Raw genomic sequence first — 25,532 nt, forward strand, 5'->3', positions numbered from 1 at the left:
GTGGCGGTTTAACAGGCGATTCAGTTGCATTCAATCTTCTTTTTTTTTTTAAGGTCTGGATAAATAAATACAAATGCATGTTCACACCTGCACAGGTATGCAGCAGCAGCAAAACCGTACTATCAACCTGCCTCTAGAGTGTCCCAAACTTCCAGGACTATTAGAAGAAAAAGAAGGAAAATGATAAAACAAAGAGCAGTGAGAGGAAAATGCTCAAAGAAACTGACTGGGTGGAATAATAATTCTCACATCAAATTTCTTCCCCAGGCCGAGACAAAAGCAGGGTCTGGCACTTAGACAGTGTTGACTAAACAGACTTAAAGAACAAAAGTGAAAAAAAAAAAGAAAAAAAAAAACAACAACAACATGCACATCAAAACCACAGCCAAACAAATCCAAGAAAAGTTCAGAGAGAATTTTATTGGAAGCACCAAGGGGAATAGAATTAAATAAATTGGCGGCGATGGCCTTGTTCGAGCAGGAACCTAAAAATGTGGTTTACACTTTATAAGCAAGGTGACAAAGGACGCTGCTAAACGACTCAGAGAGAAGATACCCAACGTTTACCCCGGCAAATTCTACAGAAAACCCTTCTGCTGTTAAAACGTGGGTGGGAACGGCAAACTGAATTCAAGGCAGCTTAAGTGCTCTCTGGAATCACTCAGCATTCCACAGTCCTCTATGCACACTCACACACATCAACATAGTTCAGATGTGACTGTGACAGTGCGTTCATCCATAACTGTAAATTGTTCTTTGGGGAATTTGGTGGGGCTTTATATTCTCCCAATCTTTCCACCACTCTGGTCCTCTTCTTCCCTCCATTTCCAAAAAGCTGTCTCCATCACTCTCAATCACAAGCTCCTCGCACACAGTGTTTGTACCCGGCTGACGCTAACTCCAGAGACTGTGAGATAGCTTAGCGCTAGGTCAACGTCGATACAGAAATTTCACAACGCTCCGGAGAAACCTTAGAACAGAATGTCTTCAGCTATAACCGATATAAACAAATGTATTTCTTAAATAGGACATCCATTACACTTCATGTTGTAGTTTGATCAATAAATAACACCATCAAGGGTTGAAGCAGTGGTTCCCAAAACTTTAGCTTTTTTAACTTTGTGGTTAAACTTTCTAGCATTAACTCCACCACAGTCGTAGCAAACTTTCAATATTGATTTTATTTTATTATTATTATTTTTAGTATTATTATTATTGTTGTTGTTGTTGTATTATTACAGTTATTATTATGGTTATAATAATAATCATTATTAATTCAACCCCTTAATTCACCTTTTTAATCCCAGGCTGTCAAATGTTGATGGGAGAGGAATAAATACAAATATTTAAAAATGTGAATTTAATGTCTTTTGCTATTTATTCATCAATTGCCATAAATTGATTTATGGAAAATAAAACAGACGTGAATGGTGAATAAGAAGAAACTTGACAATTGCATTTGTTAACAGATAATTAAATATTACCCAAGTAGTTAGTCATTAAGTTAATTACCTACTAGAGAACAATTGTTAGCAAGCTGAACTTTAATGGTGGAAATTCTAGAGAAACACTTTAGTGTTGTTAGGAGAGGGAAAAGAAGACCGACTGGTAAAAGCAGTAAAAAGTTATTTTACTATCATATTAGAATACAAAGAGCACACCAAAATAATCTCTGCATGTATTAAAAACATTTCAAGAATATCATATTGATTGGAAAAATAACCTGCTCTTTCTAAACAACATTGAAAAAGCTTTTTTAAGAATGACTTTAGATAGAAATTGCCTTCCTTTAGCCTGCCTCAAGGTTGAACCCCCCACACTTCCTTCCTTGCTTTCTCTCTCATTCTAAAACCTCATTCCATCGCTGTACTCACCCCTACAACCTTGCATCACCACACGTTCATATTCCCCCTCCTTCCTTGCTTCTCCACCTCCCCCCCCCCCCCCCCCCCCCCCCACACACACACACCCACCCATGGCCTCGGCCCCTCTGTTAATTGGTAATCTGTTGAACCATGCCAGCCCCAACAATGAGACACCTGCAGTTCTGTCAAAACAAGTTCTCCTGTGAAACGGCACCCAGTGCTAATACAGAAGAGAGCGGAACTGGCTCAGCCTATCATCACCTACGAGGCTGGCCATCCAACTAGCTAGGTTGGTTTGTGTGACACACTTCACACACTTGACTGACAGTCAATAGTCAATCTGTGAGAGGAGATCCAGTCACAAGGCCGCACAATTAAAAGAAACATACATCTAATGTTTGGATTACATTAGTATTTATTTCTATTTTGTAATCCAGTCGCAGGGCAGATTGGATTGTTCGGTGGGCCGTGGGCCTCCAGTTGATGGTCACTGTATTAGGGTAATTCTTAATGACATTCCTGACCTGCGATCCCACAACCCCAGGCCAATTACCTATGACCAAAGACCTTGTCAAACAGTTTTGATGTGCACCTCCTGCACTGACGCTTTTCACAGTCACAAACACCAACGTGAGTTTCGGTGACTGAGATGAAGTTTTAATCTGAACCTCTTTGACTCACTGTCAGTCAAACCTCGAGTCACACCTTAGGTCTGAGGACATGACACGCAGGTGTAGACAAAAGCATGTGTGTAAAACACAGATGTGAACACAAAAGCACGCACATGCACAAATACACGCAGAAAGACAGACGGAGAGACAGACGGAGAGACAGACGGACACACCCTTCAGTGATTCAGACAAACCTTGTTAAACAAGTTCTCGCAGAGGTGCCTGTAAAAGGGAGAGGAAAGGAGGCTGGAAGGAGTACACGAAAACAATAAACTGTTCTATATGTAGTTAAAGTAAAAAAAAAAAAAATTATTAATTAATTAATGAAATACAGAGCAGGTCCTCTCGACACAACAACTGAGTGTTAAATACAGAGCGGGTCCTCTCGACACAACAACTGAGTGTTCAGGTTGATCTGCATATTCAAGTCCCAACACTTTATTTTATTTTAACTTCTTTGCAGGGAGAAAGAGCCCAAATCAGAGGTCTGATACACAAATGCACACTGGTGTAGAAACACACTATTGAGACAGCAAGCGTCATCTCAAAGTAACAGACGATTCTGAGCTGTAGGACTGCTCTGAATCAAAGATTTTAACTGTGTGTTATTGCTCCATCTATCACTTTGTTCTTACATCCAGACCCAGATGTTGTGGATGAAGAGAACTCTTCAAAACAGCTGCGTGAAGAAATACAAACACCGCATAAAGGCTCCTTTCACTGCCACGGGATTGTTAGCTTATTCAAACCAAACATTCGTATTTCGAGTCAGTGACTCCTAACGCTAAAAAAAAAAAAAAAAAAGCATGCACGCATTGAACCAGAATAGGACAGAAAACTGAGACTCTATTAGGGCACAGAAAAGTTTATCTTGAGACAAACAAAGCTGCCCTAAGACGGTGGACCATTTAGTCACGATTGAGCTCTGCGTCACCTAAAACAACAAAAGATCTCTAATATTCCAACACATGGAATTGAAATTCAGAGATTACAAAAAGCAGGAACACAGCAGCGTAGCAGCCAAAAAAAAAAAAAAATCTATAGCCCAAAGCAAAAAAGCAGCATGGTTATTGTTATTTTCTTCAGTCATTGTTTTCATGTACAGATCATTGATTTATTGGTGTTATTTGAATTTTGGATTGAAAAATCAACCAAAGAAGAAATAATCCAATAGGTATATTTTTGGAATTCAAAGTTATCTCACCAAATGAAATTGGTGAAGGCTCAGATCTGACTGTCCAGGGAAATCCCAGCAGAAGGGCCCCTGAAAGGCAAAGATGGACGTTCCCAAGTCACACAATTATATCAGATCTCCATCTCTTATTTAACTTCTTTCTCTCATATACACACATATATACACACACACACTTGCACCAATCTGAAGGAAGAGTTTTCTTTTTTTTTTTCAGGAAAAGCATTGTGTCCTCGGAGGAAATAACGCATCCCCTGGCTTTTTAGTTATTTAACATACAAGCTCATCTCTGCTGCCTCAGCTTTCTCCCGGGTGCATCTTTGGCCCCATTATTACTAATTTTACACAGACAGAATAGAGGAACACTGGCTCTGAACTGGTAACGTGGTTGTTACTACTGACTGGCTGGTTGTTAAAGCCATATTTTTCTTTTAGAGGAACAGTTAACCCTCTTAGAATCTCCACTTTACACAGCGTTCTGCCAATACGGGGATCCACCACCGCCGCCACGGCACAGTTGTAGCTGTAATATTACCTGAGTGGCATACTCATGTTTCTCTTGATTTTGAAAATGCTAAAAGTGCAGTAATAAAATCTGTTTTAAATAAAAGTTGGCTACAGGTCCCCAGAGCAGCCATTCCTGATTTTAGTATTGAAACTGAGAACTGTCTGGTCTCATCTTTCCCATTGTTTAACTACACACTTATTTCATCCAGAGTTTAACCTGATCCTTATTTGTATCCACTGGCCCCAACAAAAAAAAAAAACTGATCTCTTTGACAGATATATAGAGGTGACAAAAGACGAGCGAGGAACAAAGAAAAAATGAGAGCTATACATTTCCTAAGTTAGGAAGGACACGCAGGACGACGTCTCAGGACACTGTAAAGCACACTTTAGTTTACTGTGGGGCAAAAGTGCAGAAGAGCTACTGTACAGACGACTTTCTGTGCATCAACACCCCTTGAGCTCTATTTGTACATGCACTTGCACCCCGTTATCTTTTTAGATACTGTGGTTCATGGTGAAACAAACCCACACACTTAGAGGCACAAATATATATTCTTCTCTAAAATGTGCTTGTCCAGCACCAGTCACCAGTTACCTGGGGTAGCTTAAGTTCGCGGGTTTATATATCGGTCACATACCACAGAGAGGGAAAAAAAGAAACAGATGACAATAGCTTTGCAGCCATTCAGTCGTATAGAAATACAAACAGACAATACAAGGCTCTGCTATTCCTGTATCCTACAATCAGATGAACGCCAGAATTGTTCTGGACACACCTTGGGCGCAGGACACTCAAATAAAATTAAATTTAGTCTTCCATTATTATTTGATGTTTATTTTGGAATCCTGTCAGAGGGCGGAATTGGCCGACTGAAATTAATATGCCTTACTCTGTTGCAGTATGTGGCCCTTGACCCAGACCTCCACTCCACCACTGAGTCAGGGAACTCTTCTGCCTACTCTTCTGTTGCTTTTGTGATGTCGTGGACTGACACAACACTAAGTGAATTGTCTTTGGGGGAACAAGTGTTTGTCCAGACTGCCGGACAGTGGCAATGACTAAGACGCTCTCGTTTTAATTGTCACAGATCCCAGTTGTGACACCATGTCCAGACAGCATCGGAAGTTTGCCAGATCTGGTGACGTGAGCCTTTTACAAAAACACAGTGATGAGCAGCTGATGGCAAAAAAAAAATTCTGTGTATATTTTGATACACAATATTTTTTTTATATAAAAACTGAGAGCATCTGATCCTAATTGCAAAACCTGCATTTGAACTGTTGTATTTTTTTCTAATGCAGTGAAGGTTGAGAGCTGTCTTGTGGGATGCAGGCATGGGAAGAAGACAAAAGGAGGCCAGAGAGGTTATTTGTAGAAGGGCTTGGAATGCTGGGGGAAAGAGCAGCTTATGGTCAACAGGGTAGAGAAAGCTTCTAGGTAAAGCCTGTGGACAGTGTGTGGGTGGGTGCCTGCTGACCGTGAGGTCGCTCATTAACAGCTGAGAGGCCAGGCCTCCCAGAGTCCTGAGCAATTGTTTGGCCAGGCCCAGGTGCACGGCCCATTCAGAGCACAGGAAACTCCTTCTATGCCTGTTTCTCAAAAATGGACAGAGAAGTGGTCATGAAGGGCAAATGTGATCCAAACCCTGTGTTCGCCCACACTGATTAAGAGTTCTAATTGTGTACTTATCCAGTCATCTGTCCTTTTTTTTTTTTAAGTTTTCTATAACCTATCAGAAACACATGCGTCTTTTCTCACAGCCACTGCCTGGCGCACATTCATCACAGAAACGAGTGAGACTGAATGGAAATGAACTAAGTTCATGCTCAGAACTTGTAAAGGCTCAGGTGGGAGGTCTCGCAGGCCATAAAAATGGCCAGATTCCATCACTTCCTTCACACTAATTACCATACACTAGGAGCAAGTGCCCTCCCTCTCCTTATCCCGGGCCCATGCTTCACTACCTCTGACACACACACGCACACAACAACAACACAGTGAGGTGCAGTGGAGAAATGGTTAACACTCCAGCCGTCCCCTGCTGCCAGTGAAAGCCTAGAAAACAATGGAGACATTGTTCGGCCTGGGCTAGGCTCTAGACTCTGAGGCAGTGTGTGTGTGAGTGTGTGTGTGTGAATGACAGAAAAGTGATTTGTGCGTGCTGACTCTGTTTCTGCCCCAGTTCTTGTGAAAAAAACAAACAAAAAAAATATGAATTCAAAAGAATATAAATAATCAAAATAGGATTTGTATTCCCAGATCCAATTCTTTGTTAATATTGTTGATTTGATCAAACTACAAATGTTCAATGGTTGCATGGCTCCTGCTGAGCATTTTACTTGACAATTGCTGATGCTATCATCTTTCCTTTGTTTTCAATAAACAATATTAATCTTACTTTCAGCATAACAAAAGTACGATTTCACCAATACCTTCTCCAATGGAAACAAAAACAGATGAATACATTTAATATTCCAAAATGAGAGGGTTTTGCCTTAGTATAATAAATATAAATTCGGTCTTTATAATTTCAAAATTGCAAAAGCAACCTTCCCCAACAGAAGCAGTACAAACTCTACATACAGTCTGTTTACCTCAATAGGTGTATAAATATTGAATAACTTTCAGCCAATGGCATTAAAGTTCAGCAGTGACAGGGTTGACGCTGCCTATGGCGTGGCCAGGCACTTTAAAAGGTCCTGCCTGACTCTCTTTGAGGGCATTATCAACAGGGGCATATAGTGAGCCCTCAGAAGGTCCGGCTTGGTGAGGTCACTTCCACTTTTTTTAGCCAATCCTCCTATATCCCATCTCGGCTGAACCTTCCAGCTAAATTGTCTGCCTGCCTCTTTGGCCCCGTCATCTGCCTCCATCCTTCTCCTATGCCGCAACTTTCTAACACACTTTATCTCCCTGCCATCTCTCGCTTTCCCTGTCTCTCACCATCTTTCCATTGTTGTTTTAACTGTTGCAGGGTCACTTAGGCCTCAGATCGCTGTTATCTAGCAGACCAGTCAACAGCTTCTTATCACTGCCAATGCAGCCCGCAGTGCTAGCACTCCAGACAGGCAGAGGTCAAAGTGCCTGAGAGTTTCTTCGCATTTGTAAACAAAAGAAAAACCACCGTTTGCAGCCCAATTTATTGATAAGGGGATCACGTACAGCAATATGAAGGCAAAAGAGCTGTAGTACAAAAAAAAAAAAGAAAAAAGAAAAAAAAAGAAGTAAAAAAAACTAGAATGATTGAGTGACACCACTGGGAGTCCGTGTGGGGTTATCATTGGCATTCACATTGCTGTCCAGAGTAATCTGTCTTTTCTATATGTACGACAGCCAGTATGATGCAAACCAGGGAAACATTCAATCACACTTCCTTCTCAGTCAGAGGTGGATGCTGGAGCACGATGGAAGGAGCACCAACAATACAAGCTGCATTTCACATTCAATTTCATCACTCCTGCTTAACAGCGAGTTGTGTGCCTATGCAGTAATGCTGCAATGCCTCTGATCTTATCAGCCTGTGTATTCCATCAAATAAATCACACCAGGGATAAGCAATATGACCACAAATATTACAATATATTCTCTCATATTGATCAGTGTCAGTGCTAATCACAGTGTGCATTTAACAGCACTCCCACTGCTCCATCCGGCTTTTCCGCTCAGACACAGAGCTCCAAAAAGGCGGGGTTCATTGGAGTTTCTGATTCCATGATATCCATTCTTCACCTTGCACACGTTTTTTTTTTCTCCTAACTTTACAAAGACTTTGTTTGAATTCAAAAAGTCTATTAAGGTTATTAAAGTGATCGTCCTAAATCCCATTCACAAGCGCGTCAAGTTGGTCTCTTCTTGATCTGTGTGCTTAAAACCAAAGAGAAATCAATGAAACCTTACGCTCACTTTACCTCATTCAAATTTGTAACCTCCAAAATTAACTGGAACTATATATTTGAAGGGAACTTGAGTTCAGTCAGGGTGTGACCTAGTGCCAAAGACATCTCCCAGAATCCTACAGGTGAGGTTTACACCAAAAGAAATGAAGACTTAAATGAAGGGTATGTAGTGGGGGGAAAAAATCGTTAAATACACAGATAAAGATTGCTTAAATTTGTCTTAGAACTTTTTGACTCACCCTCAAGTAAGTTAACAACAAAGTGCAACCTTATTTATTTCTATTTGACTGGTTGTCCATCTCTCCTGTTTCAAGTCTGCCTTTGCCCCACAGCTAGATCTTTTGCTTTGTTGAGTTGCCTGTTTGTTCTGAGCCGTTCAGGCTAAATCCATCTGCTTTTATTCCATTTTTTTTATTAAAAAAAAACATCTTGAACATTGGTGCTCCAAAAATTATACAACCATTGTGGAACATTTCCTTTGTAATTTCATAGGTATGGATGGATGGAAGTATTTACAGACATAAGACTATGGTAGAACAAAAACCACAAGTATTTACCTGCAGCTTTTCCTTCTCACAACTACATTTAATGACTTCATAGGAGCCTGGGACTCAACTCAGCGTCTCCTAAAATAACAGAGTAAGTAGGGGCCCCTGAACGCTTTGGTGTAAAAATAACACCAGCATCACGGGGGACGGTAAGGAGGCCTTTTGGCTGCGTTTGTTTTGTTTACAATAACATTTTGTCTGAAACACAGCTTTTGACAGGGTTTGATTTGAACCAAGAGTCATGTAGACTTCTGCTATTTTAAGATGTGCATAAATGAAATGGACACATTTGTAAGAGGCCTTTGGCTCGTGGAAATCTCTGAGTCACTGTTCAAGGTTGTTTTTGTGTTTGTTTTTTTATTAGAGAAAACCAAGATAAACGGAACTGATCAAATGCCAGATGTGACTAAGCAAGAGTGCCGTTTGCAGAGAGTGAAATTTGTGCACCTTTACCACCAGAGGTCATTAGCATTCAATTTTGAAGTAACCCCATTTCTGAAATATTAATGTTATATTATCTAATATTTTTCTTATTTTAAGTCATAGATAAATGACTCCATAACTAAAGTTAAACAACTGTACCAGCGATGGCCGAGGGCATTTGTGGACAACTTATTAGTTTTGTTCAGTCCCTTTGTTCATTGATTTTTCAAGCTTGCTAACCTTGTGAACAGATCAGTACACCTCCCCACATCCAACCTTTCCACTGACCTCCTGAAAACTTTATGCCTTTGGCGAACTGCTAAGTTCACGTTCAACTGTTCATTCTAGGCCTAGTGGCCTCTTAAATATTGACATGCCTGAGGTGAATGCTCTGGTACGTGTATGTGCCGCATACGGCCCTGTGGCTGCACGGCTACAGTATATAACTCACGCCAGTGTACTCCTCCGGCCTCGCACATAAGGCAATCAATGCAGCGTCAACACCCACATATTTCTCAAAAACAATATGGTAGCAATACCAGCAGAAACTAGCACACAACAAGGCCAAGCCAGGCGTTCATCATTCACTGCGGGTGCTAAATGGTGGCTCCGCAGCAACCCGTAAGGCTGCAACGTGACTCCAGATCAACTTCCTTAAAAAAGAGACCAGATCCCTAATCTCTGTCACAAATGTTACACTGTCAACTTTTGCACATTCAAAACGAGACATTTGTATGCTATTGGTAAAAGTGATTTAAGAGGTGTAATCCAAACACAAACACAATATGATATCAGCTAGTCTAAAAAACAGAAGATTCATAAAAAATGATCAGACAAGGTAAATAAGGTTCGTTGGCAATTTCACAAAATCAGGGAAGAAAAGCTGGTGAGAGAGGAAAAGTGCTGAGCGCAGCTTTACTTACAACGATGTGTGCCGGTGACGGGGACCTGGCATCTTTAAGTGCTTGTCTACTCTGAAGACCTCCTGGTTGAACATCTAGCAGGGGCCATTTCATCTGTAGGTACTGAATGGCAGAAAAGGAAACAGAATGGAAAGGAAGAAACAAAACATGTTAACAATGCAGAAATCAAAAACAAAGAAATTAAAAAATAAGACAAAAGGGGAGACGATATCTCTTGATGTGTGCATGGACGTGGAGACTCAGAAACATGGAAAAGCGGGAAAAAAAAAAAGATCTAAAGGCGGATGGTGAATGGAGTGAAGACAGCCTCGAGCGAGCATCTGCAAGTCCAGCAGGAGAGCACACGGTGTTTGTATGTGCAACACATAGTTTTTCAAAATACAGTACAACACACACATTAGTTGTTATGACATTGGAGTAAAATTGTATGAAAGAATTATTTTATAAAGGGTTCCCACAACTGGAATACACAAAGTGAGTCAACCTAACATGGGATTTAGGGAATAGATGGTATCAATGCAGACCTTGTGGTGACCCAGGGCACAATTGTAGCAATGTATATTAATGTAAAAAGATATAATCATATTCAATGTTTTTTGTTGGTTTTTCCAAAGTAGGCAAAAAGTAACATTGAATTGGGGTGACGTAGGAAAAGGGAGGAAGCAGACGCCGGCCCGGGGGCGGGGGGGGGGGGGGGGGGGGAACTATAAACAGGTTCAAGATGATCATAAATGTGCCTCTTGTCAAAGCTTTATTGGAACCTGTAAAGAGGTTAAAGTGTGGTGTCTCACCATGTGTCAAGCTACACCTCCCAACTGCCCACATAAATGATTGACTTGGCCTCTGTTGGAAGTCTCCCACCCCACCCAATCTCTCAAACACACACACACACACACGGGGGAGAGAGAGAGAGAGAGAGAAAAGCAGTACCAGGGGTCATGAGAAACATCTGTCTGTTATATATGTGGTGGAATAACTTTTAATGTGACAGGTTGTGCTGTGCTGACTGTTTTGCTGTCTTGGCAAACTACAAATAGCTTCTGTGCTCAATTACATAAAGCCACAACAAGACTACTCAATTGTTTAAAAATGTCTTTAAGGTTAAATAAAAAGTAAATGCCCTCGATGGTTACGACCACAGGTCATCTGGTGCTGACCTTGGAACAGTGTGTGGTCCCAAAACCTTTTATCAATGTCACAGTCACCTAGTTTTAGTGAAATAGGTCAGAGTGACTGTTTTTACTCTGAGGCCTTAGGAAAGGACTGACAAATAAATACACAAAACATCGGCATTACTTTGCACCAAGACATGCAGTAAAAGCTGCAGAGAAACTCTCTGCATGTATTACACAAAATATCGGCAGTGAAAGCTGCAGAGAAACTCTCTGCATGTAAATATGAATGTCCAAAAAAGACCGTGATCATTTAAGGATCCCTAGTCCAGTGTCTGAAAACTAAGCTTTGAGAAAACAGCGATAAATACTCCAGGTAAACAAGAGGCGAGCGGAAACACATCCTGTTTCCTGCTGGCTCAAATCACATATCATTCAAAAACATTAATGTTTTTTCCTGCCTTTCACAATCGTTTTTTTTAAATTGCTCAAGTGTCAATATGCAAAACCATGGATTGGATTTACGTATAGTTATTAAATTACTATAGATATATTGAACTCTAATGCAATATATATGGACTTCTATCTGGCCTAATGTTTCTGGGTAAAATAGTCTGACCTTGTCAACAATGTCCTGAATATAACAGAGTATAAACACTTTTTTTTTTCTTGTGTGTTGCCATTCAGAATTGGTGACCACTACTTTGTATGCACGTCTGTGAGAGTGTGTGTGTATATGTGTGTGTGTGTCACTACTGGTTGGAGAGTGTGTCACGACCCTTCCTGAGACTGTGTCTAAATCAGTGGTAATTAGCGAAGAGTTCACTGCGGGGTGCCTGCCAGCGGTAGATGCTGGAGGGAGTTATTGACTCCTTGTCCTCAGTTACAGCCCCTGCAAGGAAAAAAAAACAGTCTGCTGTCCAGTCTTTCTCCACCACTACCACTAATTTATGACCCCAACGCCTGGCTTTTACTAAAAAAAACTAAACAAAACAAAACTGAAAATGGGTTTGTTTATACTTGTTTGTAGGTCCTGCAAATAGGGGAAATAAAAGGTTGTAAAAAAAAAATCGAGGTAATGGTTATTGGTTATTTTATAGACCCCCCACACTGGGTATTAATTGCCTAGAAAAGGTGAAAGAGGAGAAGGGGGAGGAAGATGGGGAGGAAAGTGTTGCACTAGTTAATGACAAGGATGAGAGTGACAGTGCTGCCATCATGAATCGCTCACAAACAAGGGTTAGCCACAACAGTTAGCCACTAGCTAACTGCCTTGCAGTCCTTGAGTGAGAAGTTATCAAAGCAGCACAGCACGGGGATTTTAGAAGCTCAAGAATATTAAAAAACATCTTTTATGATAACTCCATAACTGAAGGACTACTGAGGTCTGGCCTGTGAAGACAAACTGGAAGCCCTATTGGAAAAAAAAAAAAAAAAAAATCCTCACAACAGGTAAGTCTCTTGCCAAAGATCATCGATCAGAAATAGAAAAATAGTAGCTGGCTGTTGCTACTTGTTCTAGCAAAGTTGGACACTACCTATTTGGATGGGTTTACAACTGTGTACACTGACACTGAAAGAAATTCAAGACGGTGACTGTTGGTAATAGAGGGCCAAAAACCAGAGCAGTGTTAGAGAGGAGGGGGCCTGGACTGTTTACGTGCGTGTGCATGAGTGTGAATGTGGTCCATAGGAAAGTCATGCCATAGCATGTGTGCACATGCACACACATGCAAATATTTAAACACAGCTGCAGCCGGCAGAAGGTTCGGGAGGGCATTCGGCGGAGTCGGGTAAGGAGTGTGAAGGTGACACCGCAGACTGTGGCAACAGGGTAGAGAGATCTTGTAAGACTGCAGAGAGGAGAGTGTCGGAGCGCATGCCCCGACAAGTGGCTCCTCTTTAGCCCTGTTATTGCAAATGTTCTCACACACTTATCTCGCTGGTTTTACAAGCAAGCCAAGGAAAACGGAGCCCTGGCAAGCACTGGGCTTTTGGACCGCCCCTTTCACAGCCTCCTTCCTCTGTCTCTCCTCCTGTCCGTCTGCCTACCAACAGACATACTGCCCGGGCATGAGTAGACCCATGGCCTATGACCCCTCTGTGCCGCTCCAAGCCCCTCCCTCCTCCCCACTCAGCGACCTGAAAACTCTCCTGCAATGAAGGGGCCCCCCGGGTAACTCAAGAGCCATTCCAATGTGACAAATTGCTCTGGAGTTCCAGGATAACTCTCTCCTCTCTGTCACTCTTTCTCTTCCCTCCTCCCATTCCCACACACACAAACACTTAGCAGCCCCCCCCAATCCCCCAGGAACCACCCAGTTTATGCTTCAGTGCTGGATTGAGCAACAGACGGCCTTTCCTTTTCCTCACCCCCTTCGACCCTCTTCCCCTAACCGGCACCCCTCCTTCCTTAGTCTGGCCCACAAAAAGAGCTGAATGACTCAATTGTCTCTGATGAAGTGAAAGACAAGGGAGTCGTCGAAATCCATGCAAAGGGATGAAGTCACTCTCCTTGTCCTGAATTCCCTCTCCACTATTGCTTTCCTGAGCAGGAGAAGGGGGAAGGCAGTGGGCGGGTGAGGGTAAAAGGGCTCCAGAATTTAACGGAAATAGTGTAAGGTGATGAATTAAATGATGTTTTTAAATATCTAGTAACCAATATAATATAAAAAATAAATAAATAAAAATAAATCAACAGTATTTTTCTGTAACAAGGCTCCAAAATCTGAAACTTCATTGTTGCTACATTAAAGTTTTATTTCACTGCCTTGGACTGCATAAAAAACATTAAGATATGCTGAGTGTATGAAACTTGAACAAGGAAATGTGGACTAGTTATATTACTGTTACTGTTAGGCACAGTGACATGTGATTTAGCACTATAATGCAACACGACTATTTGATCAGGTGCTTCCTACTTGCATGCTGGACCGTTTATCCATATGTGAGTGACTCCTGCTGCACCGGCGTGTGGCATGTTATGAACTACAGAGTGTTAACCCAGATCCACCGTGACTGTCATCGCAGTGAAAACAAGCTGGGGCCCTGTGTCCTGCTGTCACAGCTCATGGCAGAAAAAAAGGAAGCACGTAGAAAACAAATAGAACAGCATCCTGAGTATTTGCGTGTCAACCTTAGACATCCACAACGCTGTTGTCACTAATTCAACAAGGTGCCACACAGTCTGTTTTAACTTAGACATGACTTCCTGGTACACTTACTCGACCTTTTTGGCGACCCCACATCAGGTCATGACCCCAAAGTTGGGGAAAAAAACGGAGGAGCAAAAACAGTCAACAAAATTGCCAATTTCTGGTCAACAACCAGCAGATTTCCAATCTAGCCCCTGATTTCATTTTACTAAATCAACCATGGCTTTGGTAGCTGGAGGAGCATCCACCACACAGCTTGTTCGTTTTGTTTTGGATTAAAAGCAAAGTGTTTTGAATCAATCATTCAAAAACACAGTTCTTTATGTGCCAACCTGGCTCCCAAACAGGGTTCTACTTCACAACAAGGGTCCAGGGACCGCAGATGATGACGACCACTGGGGCTCAATTAAGTCCTACTGCCATGTGAGCAATGTGAGTCGTGAGGGGAGACGGACGGAGAGCAGCTTGCGTTGAAAGGCAGCATATGGATGCTGAGTGTTGTTCTCCACAGTCCAGCAGACCATCATCCCATCTGTGACACCTTCATATTATGTGATGCGCCAAAGCTTTTCTAGTGCATTCTGACTTACTGTGTATGTAACGACAGATCAAAATCGCTGAGCCATTTTTAAAAAAGATACAGGCAGTGAAACTTTAAAGTGCTTTATTAAAAAATGTTTTAAAGCACTTACATACTGTAGGTGTCCCATTGAAACATATGCAAGTAAAGTTTCTTAAAACAATAAACATTCTGATAAAAAAAAGATTTTATATTAATTTGAAAGAAAAGCTAGTCATATTGTGCTGATCATTTTCTGCCATCCATGGATCACAGGGGCTTTTATACAAAGGCGTAAGAGGCAAAGGGGGTGAGAGGGGAGATGGGTACAGTATTTTTTTTTTTTCATAATTGAGGGAGGAAGAGGCATAATGCAACACAGGTCTCATGAAGTCCTTGGGGTTACATGAAAAATATCACATTAGACATTCGATACATTGTGGTGTCTGATCCTGAGTACAGTGCAAACAAATGGATCAATGAATTTTCTCGGGTGAATGGAAATAGCTGGAAAAAAAATTGACAAAACTGGGAGAAAGTTGGCAGACACAAGAGGGTCCATCATGGCTTCTTTGATTCTTCTAATGCACATTTTATGAGTAAATATTAAAAAAAAAACCACCTGCTCTGATAGCCAGCGGCAGTTTGCAACCAGGAAAATAAAAGTGGAATGTGGGAAGGCCTGGGGTTTGTGTGCCCTGGGGCAGGACTGGGTCCACTGGGCCCATATTTACTCTAAAGCCAGAACACCTTGGGGGTTTCACTGGCCCTGACAGCATACAGGCAGCCGACCTGATCCCGGACCTCTCCTGCTAACCTCTTTCCTTTAGCCAGTTTTCCTGTAATCGCTCATATCCGCTCATGAATAATTACTTATGATCCAAATATATATAAAACAATATATATATTTCTCAAAAAAAAAAACAACCTTTAAACCCCTGAATACTTGTATGACCTCCTCTGTGAGTTTCTTTCAATATGCCTCCTGAGTATTGCTTTCCTCTGATCTGTTTGCAAAGCAGGTGTGGACACGTGCTGTTCAAACACCAGCTGATTGACCGGAAAGTTTTGAAAGAATTGCGAAATATACAGCTGACACAAATTCCTCTACAGCAAACACAAAACAAAAGTGTCCACTGGTCACCGGTGTTGCAAAATCACAGAACACCACATATAATTAGGGTGATTGGCTGATGATGGGTTGTAGTGAAGATTACACCTGAGGTGCACATATAACAGTGGGGGTTTTTTTTAAAGGAACTGTGGGGGTGTAATAATTGCCGTCCCAAACACACTAGCTTCACAACATGTCTTAAAAAAGTAAACACCATTCAGTTTTTTGACTTCTGCACCCATCTCACCCTGCACCCAATATCCCAGTGTCATTAAGAGTATCTCTTGGCTGCTCTATAAATAGTGGCAACGGGGTGAAGGCCAGCAGGAGCTGGCTAGTCTTCCATCAGCCCCGCTAATGAACAGGCGCTCTGGCACCTTTAGCATCGGGCTTTGCTTTAGAATGCCTCTGCTTAAAGTTGGTTCTTCTGCTTCACAGATCTGCACTGACTGCTCTTCTGTGTGACTGACTCTTCCCTCTTTCTCTCCCTTTTCTTAGACACAAACATAATTAGGGTGCTCTTCTTTTCTTTTTCAACCACACACCTAGTCAGTGAAATGTTTTTCAGGCAAAGACATATATGCACTGTTGCTACATCTGGACAATCGAGGATACTGATACCTCTTCTGTTGTCCAGTTAAGGAAATATTAGCAGTTTCTTTGTTCTATAGTAAGAGTAAATTAACCAGTGTGTAGTATGGTGGTTGAAAATAATTTCATAAAAGCAGCAATTATTTTAAAAAAAAAGCATTTTATCACTAAAATGGCAAAACAAAATTAGTACTAGAATTAGTATTTATATTATAATTATTTATATTATACCCTAATACACATATTAATCATAATTACTTGCCATTATATTTGGAAATAAATGAGTTTAAACCACTGGAGAGTCTAAAAATACAGAATGTGAGCCTACGCCACACTGTTGACAAATGGTTTATTGTGTACTTAAATAAAAATAGACTAAAGTCACACTGTGCTTTTTTTTTTAATCTGTGTTGTTGGTTTACCGTAATAATTGATAGGTCATTAAATGGTAAATGACAAACTCATATCTCTTCGAATGCTCGGTCAATAAAGCTGATTCTGACTAAACACTAAATTACAGACAAATGGAAAATGCTTTGATGTGGATGTGGTTACGAAGATGCAACAAAGCAAAGACAGCATCTACAATTGGCCGTTTTAGCTTGGCTTCCACTGTTATTTCCTTAAATGTGGTCACACTGAGCCTTTCAGGAGACAACGGCCAAAACATATGCTAAAAAAATATGTCAAACTGATTCTGACCTTTGACTTTAACATCTGAGGTCAAAGGGTGAGAATTTAAAGACATTTTCCTGTTGAAATTAGCTGTTAGTGGCACTGACCACTGAACAATTTAATGAAACACAGCACAGAGAGATGATTAAAAAACACATATGTTGCCTCTTATAATGACGCACATTTAGATTATCAACATGATAAACAAGTCCCTCTTCTCTGTTGTCTGCAAATGTTTCACCTCATGTTGCAAATAGGATGTTTGGCTGTGCCAAGTTAAAGGCAACAGGCCAAACTGGTTTTGTATCAAGGACGTTCACACACAAGGGATGAAGTATTTAAAGTTGAATAAACAAATACAGTTTGCTTACAGATGTATTGCAGCCATAAGACGGTGCCTTGTTTCTAGGATTTTTTTTTTTTTTACATTTATTTGATCACACTGATGATTATATTATATTCCCTGCTGTTTGAAGAGCTGTTTTGAGTTATGCGATTTTTGATACCCAGTATTAAGAAAAAAAGGTGTCCCATAGCTCAATGGATGCAGACTGCTGGATTGATAAAGGCAAGATCAGGTCTTGGACTTCATCGGCTGGAGTCTTGTACACACTGACCTACTTAAAGGCTACGGAGAGGTGAACAGGCACGTCTGCACACCTGGGCGTGTCTGAACCCCTTGTGCAAGGCCAAACCAGCAGCTGGGAGAAAAAGAGGTTGAGCAACTCCCGCACGCACAACATGCTTACCTTAGCTTGCAGGAAGCAGGGTTATGGGGCAAGGACTGTAGAGTTAAAAAGGTGAACAACGGATGGGCTGCCATACAAGAAAAGAAAAGCTTATTGTGGTGCCCATCTACTGCTGTGGGAGAGAATAATGGTGAGGAGATGGAGGAGAGCTGAAGGCTGCCTTGATGCTGGCCATTTGGATTTGTTTTGTTTAGTCCTTACTATAAATTCAATGAGCAGAATATTGGAAAAAGGGAGACTATAAAAAGACTAAGGGGATAGAATCCGTACACTTTCACAGAGACTTCAAATGTAATTCCGTAATCACTAAACACCATCACAAGGTTCCACCTACACACATTCATCAGTCAGAATGCAATATGCTGCAGCGATCACACGTACAGGAGCCAACCAATTAAACTGTATGTTTGTATGTACACCACGGAGCTGTGCAGCCTCTGTGTGCATTTAACCACATTTCAGTTTCTCCTCCAATCCCAAGTTTTAGGTTTTAGCTATTCCGGTTCAGTTGTCTTTAACCTAACCTGTGATTCCCATTATTAAACAAGGAACTCACTGTGATATTGTTCATGAAGAAAGAATAAATAAAAAAAACTCACACATGCAATTACATGCACACTTACACAGCAGGGAATTGCCGCTTAGCCACAGTAGTTTAATTAATAAATAGGTAATAAATGCCATGTAAGTGAAGCTGATTAAAATGGGAGATAGCTCCGTGAAAACAAATCCCAACTGAGGTTTTATTAGGTTTAACCACTCAGTCTGACCACAACACTCAATCTGCCATCTTCCACCGGGATGCGCCCTTCAACTCACACTACCTACCCTCACTTAATGTTTGTGCACCACATGCAACCATTAATTCAAAAGTCACACACCTTTCTCGTACTTAATTACCACTTAGCTCAATTGTACAGAACGTCATCCAAAATAACCCCTCCTCCTCTCCCCCATGCTGCTGCAACACAAACAGCAGCACACACGCCAATTATTGATGAATCTTTAATACGGCGTTTTACAAAGTCTCTGTCTCATTTCCTGGAATATTCTTTGAGCATCTAATTACTTTTCTAACAGGACCATAGTATATAAATAGAAAATGGCACGCAAGTTAAAAAAAAAAACATTTAACAAACATTATGTTACCATAATATCCTAGCAAGCCATATAATTTGATCATTGGCTAACTTTTTTCCCCCTGTTTTCTCTCTCTGTCTTGCATCTGGCTAACTCAGTATAAAAGCCCTGGACAAAAATCCCACACTGCAATAACATGTCAATAATGAGCTGAGGCCATCTATTGATCAGCTTAATTTTGCATCTATTAGCTAGGGAATGGCTTGCTCCGGGGGCGAAGGAAGCCAGGCGCTAACACGCACCAACAGGCTGGATGGAGATCATTACAACTGATGTTCACACACACGCTGTGATTGACATGGAGATAAGGCAGAAGAGAGCCTGGGCTCGCACGCCTCCCCGTACACTAAGCTAATGATACACCAAACGTGAAACGTGTGCTCGCTGTGTGTGTGTGTGTGTGTGTGTGTGTGTTGGGGTGCGTGTGTGTCTGCGTGCAGTTTGTGCAATGATCTGGAGCGAGAGTTACAGCAGGAAAAAAGAGAAAAATAGGAATAGAAAAAGCAGGCCACACGCCTTTGCTAATTGGCACAGTCAGACAGGGAGGCTCATAAAAGACGAAAAAGCGTTTATTGAAGCACCTCAGCTTCGTGCATTCCTCATCACATCCGTGTCGCATAATGACGACAAAGAAAACCTGGCTTTGACCTGGAATGGCCAGCTTCAACTGACATCTCCTTAATTTGGAGAATTTGTATAATAAACTCACCAAGTATGGGGAATTGTTTGTTCACTTAAAACAAATGACTGTCTGGTGTATGTACACTGTGTCAACGCGGAAACAAGAGCAGACGAGGGTGCAGAGGGAACGCTCTCCCTGTCCGAGCGTTTCCTGATTCTGTTGTTTTATTACACGTACTGCAGACGATGTGATTGTGAGAGCGCTGACGGACACGTACGGAGCGTCGAGAAAACAATATGATGTGATTCACTTTTCCTCTAGCTCCACTCTATTCTCCACCGCTGTGCTACTGTGGCAACCAACCTGGCTTGGCATTGATGCAACAAGATGCAACATACAGTAGAGTAGAGGGGTAAAAGAAGGGCCAGGCACTGGAACTGCACCTTTTTACGGACGAGTCAAAGAGAAACAACCGAAATCTCCGTTTGCTCCATCTCTCTAGTTTGTTTATGTTGTTTTGTGTCACTGATGGTGAGATCAGAAATAGGAGAGAAAATGGAAAAAAAATAATAATAATAATCAAGAGTGAAAAAAAAAAAAATCACCCCTGGCTGCAAACTGTGTGTTTTTGTCAGCCCAGTGATGCAGTGGTGGGATCGAGAGAGCAGTTGGAGGAGGGAGGGAGGGAGGTGAGGGAAAGGGGGAGGAAAAAAAAAGCCCTCAGCCAAGCCATCAAGTTGAACATTGAACTTCACAGTAGTAGCTGCCTTTCTATGCCTCTCCTTTTGATGTTACCTCCAAAGCAAAGGATCAAAGGCTTGGAGTGTGGCGTGGGGAAGTCCCAAGCTCTTAGCCTGCCAGCCTGTGATATATGCAAAAGTCTACGCCAAAAGAGAGAGAGGGGAGAGAGAGAGAGAGAGCAAGGGAGGGAGTGAGAAAGGGTGAGAGAGACAGGGAGAGGGGGGAGGAAGCTCGCATGGAATGTGGCTGAACAGAATGTTTTGTGTCTAATGAATGACACGGGTATGACGCAATCAGCCATTGAGTTCCAGGATGACGTAGAGCAGGATAAAGTGCACACACATGAGTTTTGGAGAACAGGCTTTTGACAGTCCGAGAGGGCTGGGCACGTAGACAGATGACGGGATAGGATGGGATGCTGCCAGTGTTTGCTGCCCTCACAAGATCCCTCTCTCATCCCACCCGCCCCATCCTCAACCGGCAACGTGGGACAGCCTCTTCACCCCCACTTCACCCCAGCACCATCACGTCGTACCACTCTCCTGCTGCAAACCTCCAACATCAAGGGGTGTGAGAGGAGGTGTCGTCTCAACATAAATATACAGTGTGCTGTAAAAGGACAGCTACAGTAGGTAACATACACATGAAGCTATCGCAAGTATCTCACTGGAACACAAACACACACAAAGACACTGTGGCCTCAGCTGGGCCAAAGCTACAGCAGAGGTGTGCTAAAATTGACAAATCTCTATGAGACAAACACACACACACACACACACACACACACACACACCCTTTCCCCAAGGCTGTAGGATTAAGAGGTCCAGCTGGCTGACAGCAAGCCCTTCCTTCCCACGTATCCCCCCCCAACCACACATGTACACACAGTTACAGACACACACCAGGACCCTTTTGTAACACCTTCAACCCTGAGTCTGCCAGCACTCCAGTTCCCCCACATGCCAAGAGGAAGCACCTGAATTTGACATGCATTGACCTCGTTGACCTCTTCACCTCTATCCACCTTAAGCACAATTACGCATAGCAAACTCCAAATGATTATTCATGAATACATTCCCGCAACAGTCAGAAGAGAAAAATATCAGCTTTGTCTGGTTTCTCACGATTATTTAGGTTTTACTGCTGCACAGCTGTGTCCTTCGCAAAAGGAGAGGAGGAGAGAAAAAAGTGTGCGGTAACGGTGGTTGGTAAAGGCCACAGGAGACGACATATTATGAACCCTGATGATGAAGAAATAGGAGAAAGTGACAGAGAGAAAGTGGAGAAAGCGAACCGGAGTAGGTCGCGGTACAGTATATAAACCTGACCAGGCCCTTCAGCACCCCACCTCCCCCTCAGCTCAACAGCTGCCAGGTCACTTTACAAATGTCTGGGAGAAAATATGTGGTAGAGTGTTCCTGGAGTGTTAAATCATTTTGTCGACAGGGAAGTATGTGTACTTGAATGTGCAAGAAAAGTAGTGTCCAGTATTCTAGCACTTGTGATAACTGACTTCAGCTAAAGTTATATAAAAACAGATCGGCACCAGCGTCCTGTGTTTTTATTGAACTATGTAGTCAATAGAAACTTACTGTGTTGAACAGTTTATTGTTGTTGTTTTTTTTTTCAATAAACTCCTTAAATTGTTTAGAGACATAAAGGGTATCAGAACAGAAGAAGAAGCAACCTGAAGTCGCTCTGAAGTGGATTTCGAGGAGGTGCAAAATACAAAATACAAGATTTTAAGAGTCAAAATGTTTCCTCATCATAGAAACATTCACTCTGATGCTAACCTTTCTATCTCCAGTGACAAAAAAATAGATTCTGTATTCAACGTATGATTACAGCAGGTTAGTTTTTAAAACTTTTAGTTACCCCGTGCTAAGCGTGAGTGACAGGCCCGATGCGGAGACAAGACAGGTTGTGATTTAGAAGTAGTTTGGGTGAAGACAGAACAGGAGCGGCAGCAGCGGGGTTTTATTTCAGTTGTGATCACTACCAGAGCCAGGCTTTGGGTTGAGTCTTCCCAATAAGAACAGAGGTAATCTTTCTAGCAGTTTAGCATAATGACATTCACAGGGGCAAATGGCTGCCACTGGCTCTGCCGAAAAGGGGAGAGGTTGGAAAAGAAGAAAATAAAAACAGATAGAGATTTTTTTATATATATATAGAGAGAGAGAGAGAGAAGGGAAGAAGTATTTTAAACAGGGTGAAAAGAGAGACAGGGGAAGAAAATAAATTCACAATGATGACACGTAAGTGCAAAGAGCGATAAAGGATTTACTTTCAAAAGGACTCCCATTGATCTTTTTTGATAGACCTGCAATAAATCAAACTGGATTGACTCGCATGAGAACCAACCCTAATCCTTTAGTCAGATCCAGGAGAACTCCAACCAAACCAGCTGTTAATTTAGGCTTTACAAGATAAAGCAGGAGAAATCCAACCTGATGTACCCTAGGGCAGAGGCTTACATCATCTCTGTAAAGCAATCAACTTATTGCCAGTTTAGAGTGGTAATCAGAGCACATACTGAGAGGGGAGGGATTTTGTTGGTGGAGAGAGGGAGGTGGCAAAAGCGAAAGGGGAGACGAGACGGCTTACTAAGTAAAAGGGAGCAGATGAATACAAATAAAAAAGAAGGAAGAGAAGAAGTATAAAGAAGCTAGAAGGTAGTTTCATTTGTGAGAATGTATTCAAGGATGTTGTCAGGCTGTGTCGCAGATGCACAGGCCTTCACACCGAAACGTCACTATGAAACAAAAAACATGTTTACACAGAGTACATATCCAATTATCTCCACAGGGCAAAGATGAAACAGAGAGAAGCTAGCTCACTGCAAACAGCAGCTCTCTGGACTGACAGCAGGGAGTGGATGCAGGCTTCATCGCCACAACCCCTTCTTCCTCCACACCACCCTGTAATTTCCCCGGAGGCTGACCCAGAACTTGCCCCATCCCCAGTGGCCAGTGCCACCTCAGCTGTGTCCTGCCAGCCAGCAACATACCAAAAAACCATGGTAATTAAAATGGTTATATTTTACTTTTGGAAAGGACAACAGGCTTCTTTCCAAGCCCTCAGCGGAAGTATTTAAACACACTATTTATTCCACACTGCCGTCTCTTTCCGAGCATACTCTTAGAAATAAACTAGAATGAAACCCACTTCAACTACATTTCCTAAAACATCAGTAAACTGCCATTAATTTAAAAAAAATGAATATATCATTTGTTGAATACTGAATACAGACAGTGTTCAACAGCTTAAGTACTTTACAGTCAGACTAGATTTAGACTTGATTTAGAACTAAATTAGACTTGAAAAGGGAAGATTTTCAAGACTCCAACAAACAGTGGCATTTGTTTACCAAAAAAATAAAGAGTAATAAAAAAGGATGGTATCCAGAAGAACTGTCCATATGTTTATTTTGAAAAGTATGGAGTTGGTCACTGGAAAAACTACCAGATCACACATTTTGGTTTTATTTATTTTGTTATATATAAAAAAAGTAACACTGTTTACAGAAATTGGGTTTGTACACACTGACACAGACACTCATTAGCTCACTCCGTCCACTGTCTTTAACGCTCTGTTTACAGTGCAAAACAACCAGATCAAGACTGAAATCCAATCACTGCAGCTTTGCAGGACCCTTTACGTCAACCTCGTGGGAGAGCTGAGGATGTGCAGGCCTGAGAGTCTCTGGACACTGTCCAAAGGAAACCAAGCCTCTGGAGTCCAAACAAAACCACACATAAAATCAGAGTTAAAACAGCAGCCTCTTATTTAGCCCATTGTGACCCCTGCAGCTCACACACACCCGATGGCCTCAGCTTCACTCCCTGGTTACACTGTATGCACACAGGGATCACTTTGACTACAGCAAGACTCCTCTCACATCGCCAAATTGACTGAGGCTTGGCAACTCGGGCTTTGACACGGGCTGCTTGGCGCTTCTGAATACACACACAAACACTACACATGCATGTAAAAGAGACAGCCACTTAAGGTTGACTCACATCAGTCTGGGCTATCTTAAGGATCTGGACTAACCTGTGAAAACCACACAACAATCCCAGCCTCACCCCCTCCCCCTAAAAACAGCAAGGCTGCCCAATGGAACCTCCTTCTATGGTCACTAGGTCACATGTTTAATTACACAGAACGGCCTAATCTTCCCAGACAGATGGTAGGCAGCCTGCCCCTCAATTACTTTATACCCAATTGAATCATTACTGATTTTATTTGCAACATTATGGAACAAAGACCGAAATACTGCAAATGCTAGACTTGTGCTGCAATTGGAGGGCGAGGGTGGGTTAAGGTTTTATTGCAGTATGAGGACAGTGAGGCAGATGTTGCTCTTGTGAAACAACTGTGACAAGTATCAAAACGATGTGAGAATCATAAACCATGTTGGTTGGGGAGAGGGAGGTTGATGCCACAGTGATCAATGCCAAAAACAAACCTTTATTATTCAGTTAACCAAAAGGCCTATTGAGTATTGCCTCATGGAAACAGGCAGGTCCGCAAAGCCAAGTTAAGGAAACTGCATGACAAGGACAAGGTGAAGACGGAAACCAAGTGTGCAGGACAAGATTAGGTTGGTTGGAGTTACTGTATTTTCCTTACAGGACAATCAGTTTGTCATTTGGGAGTGTCACAATGGACTTGACTTCCTCTCTGTGAAACCCAGAGTGGCAAGTGTAAGCAGTCTGGTCTCAGGATCCATCCCTATTGATGGCTCACTCACCATTTCTCAGCTTCTCCTGCCAATGGCTTCTGTGAACAATTAGAGGTTGACTTTCCCAGAGTCTTAGACCACAGCATCTAATTCTCTGGCCAGGGAGTTCCGATAGTCAGAGCTCGCCAGCTAGATTGTCTTCGAGTTTAGGTTGCATTTTGCTGTTCACTCAATAAAAGTCTCTTCTCTCCCTGCCTGTTTATGATTTAACACAACCACAAAGATAAATAAAAGTGGAATAAATGTGCTGACTGGCCTCACTAATGTCATGGGCATAAAATGATTTAAGTGAGTTTAATTT

General features: G+C 41.9%; 1 protein-coding gene across 24 annotated transcripts in view; it reads right to left on the reverse strand.

Annotated features, from left to right (window-relative positions):
• The window catches only part of tcf7l2 (transcription factor 7 like 2), an 81,659-nt gene that overhangs the window by 42,784 nt on the left and 13,343 nt on the right, over positions 1-25,532 (reverse strand). For 14 of the 24 annotated variants that reach the window (XM_025057216.1, XM_008313840.3, XM_025057211.1 and 11 more), the window contains exons 4-5: positions 10,030-10,131; positions 3,741-3,800 (exon numbers count right to left, since the gene is read on the reverse strand). In XM_025057216.1, coding sequence (XP_024912984.1) covers positions 3,741-3,800; positions 10,030-10,131 — 162 coding nt within the window. The remainder of the gene's footprint in view (positions 1-3,740; positions 3,801-10,029; positions 10,132-25,532) is intronic. The other 10 variants (XM_008313848.3, XM_025057212.1, XM_025057215.1 and 7 more) reach the window with 1 other exon arrangement.

The sequence above is a fragment of the Cynoglossus semilaevis genome, chromosome 8, assembly GCF_000523025.1.
Source record: "Cynoglossus semilaevis isolate Cse_v1.0 chromosome 8, Cse_v1.0, whole genome shotgun sequence".
In the NCBI taxonomy this organism is placed as follows: domain Eukaryota; kingdom Metazoa; phylum Chordata; class Actinopteri; order Pleuronectiformes; family Cynoglossidae; genus Cynoglossus; species Cynoglossus semilaevis.